A 9,042-nucleotide genomic window follows, 5' to 3' on the forward strand; every position below is an offset into this window, starting at 1 on the left:
GTGAGGCAGCGGCTGGCTCCCTTGGCAGGCTACTGTTCTGTGCTATACGGGGCTGAGTGGAGGTGACAATAGCAATGTGGTGGTTGCAGAAGGAGACGTGGCTACTGGACTTCACGTTGGGAGGTGATTTCTAGGATTTTTGCTTCCAATGAAAGGTGGGGACGGCGGCTTGTTGGTATAAACTGGAGAGGCTTGGTAGCAGCGTGAAGCTTGGCAGCACTGGAAGGTTGACAGTAACCCTAGATTTGATGGGGAAAAATTCTGCGTGCATGAAATGCTATGTGTGAACGTGTGTAACATGGATATAAATAGTGTTGTCGTGAACCCTAGTGGGAAAGAAACGTGCTTGGTGTGGACGTGCATGGAGTTTGGAGCTGGTTCTCATGGGCTTGGTTTTGGGCATACATGGTTTGGGCCTTTTCGTGAGTTATGGGCCTCGACTCAAATTCTAAAAATAATTCGCTGGAATTCCCATAGGCTTGGAAACCTATGTGGAATTTGTGCCCTTCGAGACTTTGTCAAGAAGGAAGCTACCAAATTTTTGTTTTTGATAGAAACAAAATTGAAGTTAATAAAAGTGGAAAGAATAAGGTTTCAGTTGGGTTATGACTGTTGTTTTGTTGTGTTGAGTGAGGGAAGTAGTAGGGATTTAAACCTAATGTGGAAAAATGAGGTGCCACTAGCGATAATAAATTTCTTAAGGTACCATATTGTTGCACGGGTGGGAGGGTGGAGGTGTAGGTATAGAGTGGCAGCTGACAAGTATTTATGGACACCCTTAAACATAAAAAAGGGTTAAAACCTGGAATTTACTTAGGTCACTTAAAGGTGAGGGTAAACTAGCCCGGGTGATATTTGGTAATTTTAATGATGTGTTGAATAGACATAAGAAATGTGGTGGTAGAGAAAGTCCTGAAAAACAGATGGAGGATTTTAGAAGAGTAGTGGATGACTGTAAGTTGATTGATATGGGTTATGATGGGGTTAAATACACTTGGTGTAATAGGACAGAAGTGAATAATATTATTTGTGAGAGGTTGGATAGATTTTTGTCTAATAAGGAATGGTGTGACATGTTCCCAGAGGCCAAAGTTCAACATGGTACAACAGCCTATTATGACCATATACCTATAATTTTGCATTAGGAAGGAATAAAATATAAGAGAATAGGCAGGAAATTGTTTAGATTTGAAGCAATGTGGACAGAAGCTGCTAATTGTGAGGAAGTCATTACGAACTGTTGGAGGAAGAACTCAAGATATACAAAAATGGAGGAAGTGCAGAGAGATATCTCAGTCTGTAGTCAACAGTTAATGAGGTGGAATAGACAGTCTTTTGGAAGGGTACGGACTAAGATTCAACAGGCTAGAAATTATATGAAACATTTACAGATTAGTGACCCTTTATGCCTGAGAGGGGAAGGAACATCAGGAGGCAAGGAATGAATTACAATGCTGGCTGGAAAGAGATGAAATTTTCTGGAGACAACAGAGGTCAAAGGCTTTATGGCTGAAATCAGGGGATCAAATACTAAACTTTTTTCATGATAAAGCTTCTCATAGAACAACACTGGATGGCAGATTGTGTTCGCTTACAGAGAACCAAATGGGGCTGCACATCAACTTGCAAAACTTGCTTTATTGCAAGAAGATGAGAAAATTTGGATGGAAGGGGTCCGAGCAGATTTGTAATGACTGCAGTGTGTTTTTTTACTGATATATATCAATGAAGCTATGTGTTTTTTCTAAAAAAAAAAAAAAAAACTGTATTTAAAATGAACCAGGAACAGAACCGTAGACTTTACGAGGTAGTAAATCCCACTGTACATGAGGAAATTGATAGCAGAAAAAATCATGAAAAATGGGGAGGCCTTCTATGTTTGGATAATGTTGAATTTTCATAATAAAACATGGCAAGCTGCATCATTAACGAATTTAAAAAAAAAATTAAAATATACCACAATTTACACAAAGATCTAGCGGTACAACAGGATCATAACTACAAATAATGGGTTCGACGTCACAACAAACCAAATTGAATAGAAAATGGGAAGTTGGGGGGCATCACACTCGGCAGTAAAACTTATTAATTCAGAAATTCCGGGAAAGGCTGCTGCTGCTTGTCCTCCCTAGAAGCTCATTTTAATTGAATAGAAAATGGATGTTTATGGTTTTTAATGCTTTCTTTTACCCCCATCTTTTTTGTGAGTAGGGAGGGGGCTATTGAATTAGCAATATGGATCCCCTTCGAGACAAACCAAGCCAAGGAGGATGAAGCATCTGTGATGCACGAGGTTCAGTGAGATGTTACACTTGGATTTCACCTGGCTGGTTATAAGGATGAACTTATTTGGAGAGAAACTCATGGTGGAGATGATTTTTAACTTTTTGTTCTAGAACTGAAGGTTGAATTGTTTGTCCTTGCTTAACTGATATTGGTGTTTTACTTTTTCATTTTACTTTACATTTGATCATGTTTCCTATGGAAACTTGATGTATTAGAAAAATGGTAATGCTAGGCTACCGCCCAACAATGGCAGCTAAGCGTGCCGCCTAGGCAAAGTCCAACCTTTTTATTTTATTTTTATATTTGTTTAACATCTTTAAATATTTTTAAAAAATAAAAAAAATATTAATACACTAATAGTTACTTCCTTAATCAATAAGTAAAAAAAAAAATATATTAATGGTCAAAATGAGGAGATAAAATGAAAAGACAAAATAACATTATTATTAGAAAAAAGTTCTGAAAAAATATGTCATGGGCTAAGACTAGTATTTTTGCGAGCACCTTCCTTTTTGATGGGCTTTTTATTTTATTTTATTTTATTATTATTAGTGTTTTATGAAAGAACATAGAGGTAGACTTGGTTTTGTTTGCTGGATTGTCTATTGGTTTGGGTCATTTTTTAGTCAACCCAAATCTGACCAGGATAATTAAATGGGCCAAACATCCTGACTCGAATGAAACATCTGCTATCTCATTCATAGGCAGCATTTAATTTCCTGAAGTCCATATACAGTAATTATTTATCTTTTAAAAGAGAATTGGTAAAAAAAATATAACAAATTGGAAAGAATCTCTTTGGAGGAGGTCATTTATTAGAAATTGTAGTGGCACTTGGTAATTGTACTGCAGGATGTTGGAGATATTTTGGTACTCTGGAGGAAAAAAAGACAAGAAGATGAAGGCCTCTGGCGCAACAGAGGTCCAGCTTAGGAGCCTCTATCCAATCGAACACCATAAAATGCCTATCCTGCAGCGGCCGTGTCAGCACACTATCCAGATGAAAAAGCAACGAGTGGTTGTCCAGCTCTAACTTGGGAGAAGAGGGTCCTCAATTTTCATTACAAATTATCACTTTACCATTCTAATAAACCCATATATATAAAGAAAAAGAATAAGCCATTACTTTAAAACTCTACAAAATTCATTGTTCCTCCCTTAGTTGCTTCAGAAACCCTCAAAGGACAAGCATTATAATCTGATAAGGGCTCACTAATCATGGCCTCAACCTCTTCCTCCACGCTTGCAATCTCCTCTTCATCGACCCTTCTTGATGGAAGGGCTCCTCGTTGTTCACCTGCAGCATCATCACAATGCGTGACGCTCCCCACACTGCCCCCACCTCAAGTGCAGTCTCAGAACCGACCTTGGAAGACCACTGCCTATTGTGAGTCAATCAAATATGCGTACCCAAAACCCTCGAGTTCATGTCCATTTTATAATGATTTATATAGAGTAGAACCTGAGAATTTGAAGCTATAAGAAGGGATCCCTTTTTAACAGTTGTTGGTGTTAATGCTTTCAGGCCGTAAGATTGCTCGCAATGTCATGGCCATGGCCACCGGAGAGGCACCAGCAGAAGTTGCAGCGTATGAGCTGCCAGAGATGGTCAGAACAGCTCAAGAAGCCGTAAGGATTTCAGATTTTTTTAGAACCCTTATTCTTTTTCACAGTAAGGGAATTCGTTTGAGTTTAGCTTAAATGAATTCATGAATTGGTTCCATTTGCCACGCAGTGGGACAAAGTGGAAGACAAGTATGCAGTGTCTTCACTTGCAGTTGCTGGTGCGGTTGGATTGTGGGTCTCCACTGGGATGGTCTCGGTGAGGTTCTCCGAATGCTTAATATATAGAAATTATAACTGTGTTAAATGTAATTGTATTTATACTTTACACCACAAAGTGAAAGGATTTCTTAGAGATGGGCATGACTTGTAACAGGCACTTGATAGGCTTCCTCTAATTCCTGGCGTGCTTGAGCTTGTTGGCATTGGCTATACTGGAGTAAGTTGGATATGCTTTACTACTGCATTGTTTTGTCTGTCTTCGCTTCTCATTAATTTGAACTAATTAACAATGCGATTACATTATTGATTTCGCTTCTTATTCTAATGATCTATGTTCATCTGCATAAATCTAATGCATGTACTCAAAGTATTTGAGTAAAAAAGGGCATTGGAAGAGAACCATAGTTTATTCATCACACGGAATGCTTAATATATAGAAGTACTTCCGTTCTTCGTTCTGTTTCTCATGCATAAACCTTTCTTGCCTTCTTTTCTTTGCAGTGGTTTGCGTACAAGAACCTGGTTTTCAAACCAGCCAGGTAATCCTGAATTTGGTTATAGTTACTGTCATATAATGTATGGAATGTCATCCTTCCTAAGAAAGTTTTGCTGAGACAGATTTTTACCATAATCAATGAATTTCAGGGAAAGTTTAATACAGAAGATGAGAGACACATACAAGGAGATAATCGGGAGCAGCTAGAAGGATCCAAACATAGAATGCTGCTGAGATGATCCATGAAGTTCTGAGTATTGAAGCAAATATCTTGCAGCACTATCCAGTGTTATAAGACGTAATATGTACTTTTGTCTTGAAGATGTAACTACTATATACCTTAACTACATTCCCCTTAAGCACCAATCAATTTCCATGATCACCTTTCATGGGTCACTTGAAAGTGCTTGAAGAACTATCTTTTACAAAAACAAAGGGCATATTTAGTCCTTGGATTTTAACGTGTAAAATGCCAATTGGTTGACACGAATGGATATAATAGAAGTTGGAATGAGTTAACTGTAAAAAGTACTTTCAAACCCGAGGATTTAAATATTAAAATCAAACCTCGACAATTTTTTCCAGACGCCTGAGTACTCAGAGACTGATTTTGTCTTTGACCGTAAAATAAACACAAACCTACTAGCCATGAGTTCATGACACGATTTTTTTTTCCAGCTTATAACTCGATTCTTATTTTCTGGCCATTTATGATCATGAAGGAATCAACTTCCGTGTTGGTTTATTGTACTTGGACTTAAGTGATGGACAATTGGTGCTACATAATGTTATTTGGAAAGTAAAAGATGTTGATGAATAATCTCACATTGCCTGTGGACAAGATCTTGGACATATTTATAAGGAATGAACAATCTTCACTTGTAGAACCGGTTTTATGAGATGAATTAGGCCCATGAATTTGATCTTCATCGTATAAGAACCTGTCAAAGGACGAATAGGGGCCCTCACTACTTGCTACGTGACAAGGACCAAAAAAAATACTGGCCTACATGTGAGAGAGGGTGTTGAGAAATAATCTCACATTACACGTGGACAAGATCTTGGACATGTTTATAAGGAATGAGCAATCATCTCTTGTAGAACCGGTTTTATGAGATGAGTTAGGCCCATAAATTTCTTCAAAAGTGATTTGTTGATAGTATTATTATTAATGGATGAACTTTTACTAGTCTAGACCTATCTTACAATTAGTGCTTTGTCTTTGACTAAGTCTTTACTTATTCTATTGTGATTTATTCTACATTTTCCTACATGTTTACTTCTCGTGAGGAATCATGCCTATCTTTCGATCTATTTTCAGGTTGTTGCCGACCGATTGGTATCCCTGGTACCACGGATCCCTGCCAAGCTCTTTATTGAGGGCCAAAGTTATGGTATGGTTGTCCCCCTCTCTTACAAGATTGGTCCGCATGTAGTCGCTTTATTAGGACAAGAGGACATTGAAGTTACAACGAATTGAGGATTTAAGCTCATGTGATTACATCTTAAGGTTTACAACAACAAGGCATTCAAGATCACATGGGTCACGAAATGGGGTTTGTCGCACAGGTTATAGTATGAGGTCTTAAACTATATTAAAAAATATTTTTTTTGATACATTTGGGGGTGGGGGGTTTCGAACTGAGGTCTTAATATATATGTAGTCCTTGAGTCCAATAATTGTTACGGGTTTAAGTTATAGTTGAGTTAATATTAATTTCATGAATATATAAGGTTTAGTTTAATATGATTTACGTTTTAATGGAGAGATGAATTAACTCGAAGACATAGGTTATGAGTTTGCAAGTGCTATATGATTAATTTGCAGACTTAATGTGTAACGCCCCGATTCCGGAGGTCTAGAGAGTTAACTCTTAATATCTAGAATCAACTTAAATAACACAACTAAATATCCAGAAAATCCAAAACAATGCTAATTCATTTAATCAATCCAAATATCTAAGTTCCTCCATGAGGACAATAAAGAGAATCTCAATAACATAAATTAAAAACTCTCCAAAACTCGAAATTATCCTTAACTCATCAAATCAAAATACCCGAAAAATAAAATCAATTCACTAACTATGACTCCCAAATAAGCACTTGTACCCTCAGGCACTTATTCCACTGCGATCATCACACATTGCTAAACTTCCTACTCTTATTCTCCAGCTGAACCATCAAAATTATCTGAAAAAAAATATAGAGATAAGGGGTGAGTTATCAACAACTCAGTAAGCAGAGGACATATATCAGTGTGTAAACATGAGCATTTACAAAATTCAAAATGCAAAAACAAATATTTTATTTCAGAATGCTGAATCAGAATAACATTTTCATAATGCAGCATCGGACCATGTTATAAAAATATCAGAGCGAAAGTTTAAAAATATTCATAATCAAAATCCCTTTGGCATAGCATAAATTGAAATATCACATCTTATCTTATCATATCAGAACAAATACCATGTTTAACCCCCGTGGTAGGGTTGTGCAAACCCCGGTAGCTAACCGAGCAGAAACAGAATGTGAATCTTCCCCTTATCATTCTCGGAGCCCCGAGTGTGCACATAGGAAAGACCACTCAGAAAACCACTATGTTTCCAAAGTGGGTGCACCAGAAACAGAAAAGTTGGTACCAACCCAAACATAGGCCACAGTTTTACACCCGTGGTAAGGTCAGAACGGATCAGAAACAGAAACATAATGTTATGCCAGAGGTTTTCAGAAATCACATCAAATCATATCAGAGTACAGAAAATCTTCAGAACAGAACAAAATCATATCACAACATAATTTATGCACAAAATTTCATATTCGCTCTCTTTTCAAAGATCAGAAACAGAAAGCCAAAAATAAGCTCATGTCTACACCCGTCATGACAGAAAATAATTTCTTCTTAACTAGAATCTCATGAATAATGTAGAACAAATAACTGAGGTAGTTCAAATTTATTTTCATAATCAAATATGTATATTTTCCAAGAATAACCTCAACTCATTTTATTTTAATGCAAAGTCTAGCATAGGAACCCTGCTTACCTGGACTTCTTAGTTTTTTTTTTCAGAATTTTCCTCAAAAATATCGAACAGCGATTAAACGTCACCTATAAAATAACCACGTAATTATCATAAATTTCTAATTAATCACGTATTTCGATATTTAATCCTAAACTTCTAAAATAACCTATTTAATTCCTCAAAATCTAGAATTCTCTAAATTCCTAAAATACCATCAATATCCACTTAATTGAATTCGTACCGAATAAGAATTTAATCGAGCAAATATTAAGATAATTATAGAACTCAATAAAAATTAATATTCAAAATATCTAAAATTACCAACAACATTTTATAAATAAATAGAATACATTGTCTACTAAAATTTTCCTAAAATAGGTTATGAAAAACTCATCTCTTAAGAAAAATAGGTTTACTTCTATTAATAAACAATATTATCAAAATACAATATAATATTTATTGAAATTTTAAGCAAAAAATCCTATTTAAATATAAATTCAACAAAAAAAGACAACTTCTCATCCGAAAACAGTAGGCTAAAACCGGGAACTCCCCATATATATACATATATATTAGGTTAAAGTTTACATATAAAACTACAACTTAAGAAATAAAACTAGCGATGAACATAAACGCATGAATATAGACATGCAGCGGCGGCAAAAACTCACCGAGAATATAAAGTGCGACGGCGCAGGGTGCGATGGGAGGTGGTGCACTCGGCGGCTATGTACTGGATGAGAAAGAGAGAGAGAGAGATGCACGGTGAGAGAGGGACAAAGTCATGATATACAGAGTGAAGCACGGCGTGCATGGAGTTGTTACCGAGAGTGTTACGCGCGACAACGACCTGGGTGGCTATCGACGATGGCACAACTAGGCATGGCTGAGATGCTGGGCTATGGGTTCTCTTTTGTGCAGCGGAGAAGAAGTCCGAAAGGGTTGGACAAAACGCAAAACTTGCCGTGCTTGGAGTAGCAACCAAATGCTCTATTTTCGGAAACTAAAACAGAGTATGCCGTGTGTGTTTCTCCTTCACGGCTGGGCGACGGTTGTTGGCTTCCCGTGGTGGTGAGGACGGCTGGAGGGTGGTGCGCTGCTTGCACAGAGGAGTTGCTGTCCACGATTTCGAGTGGCAGGGCAGCGGCATCACGGGAAGGAAAGAAATAGCGTTGCGTTATGGCTTGGCCAGCGGTTGAGTGTTGCACGGCTTGGGGTGGTTTTACGAGACCAAGGCGGAGGAGTTCTCTACAGTGGCTATCTTACGGTGTTGGTGGTTTGCAGTGGAGGTTTATGGTGGCAAGGTTGATGAGCATAGAACCGAGAAGGCGGAGAGGCAGTGAACGAGAGGGAGTGAAACGTGGGTTGCGTCGATTACGAATGGGGCAGAGAAAGCAACAGCGCAGTTGCTCTAAGCAGTGCCAAAGCGTGCGTATAAATATGATGCAAAAACCC

The 9,042-nt window shown here is 37.7% G+C and overlaps 1 protein-coding gene across 1 annotated transcript; it reads left to right on the forward strand.

Moving 5' to 3' along the window:
- The first annotated feature begins 3,361 nt into the window (after positions 1–3,361).
- LOC121250372 (protein CURVATURE THYLAKOID 1B, chloroplastic) lies at positions 3,362–4,963 on the forward strand. Its single transcript, XM_041149492.1, has 6 exons — positions 3,362–3,673; positions 3,812–3,915; positions 4,022–4,108; positions 4,226–4,288; positions 4,573–4,610; positions 4,717–4,963. Exons 1-6 carry the CDS (start codon positions 3,505–3,507, stop codon positions 4,772–4,774), a joined length of 519 nt encoding a protein of 172 aa, XP_041005426.1. The 5' UTR covers positions 3,362–3,504; the 3' UTR covers positions 4,775–4,963.
- Positions 4,964–9,042: the final 4,079 nt, after the last annotated feature.

Source organism: Juglans microcarpa x Juglans regia, chromosome 1D, assembly GCF_004785595.1.
Source record: "Juglans microcarpa x Juglans regia isolate MS1-56 chromosome 1D, Jm3101_v1.0, whole genome shotgun sequence".
Lineage (NCBI taxonomy): Eukaryota > Viridiplantae > Streptophyta > Magnoliopsida > Fagales > Juglandaceae > Juglans > Juglans microcarpa x Juglans regia.

Bases quoted from the DNA above. Each gene is read 5' to 3' on its own strand.
- LOC121250372 (XM_041149492.1), top strand. From the start codon at position 3,505: ATGGCCTCAACCTCTTCCTCCACGCTTGCAATCTCCTCTTCATCGACC. The intron at 3,916-4,021 runs GTAAGGATTTCA...TTTGCCACGCAG, and splicing joins TCAGAACAGCTCAAGAAGCC to TGGGACAAAGTGGAAGACAA. The intron at 4,289-4,572 runs GTAAGTTGGATA...TTTTCTTTGCAG, and splicing joins TTGGCATTGGCTATACTGGA to TGGTTTGCGTACAAGAACCT.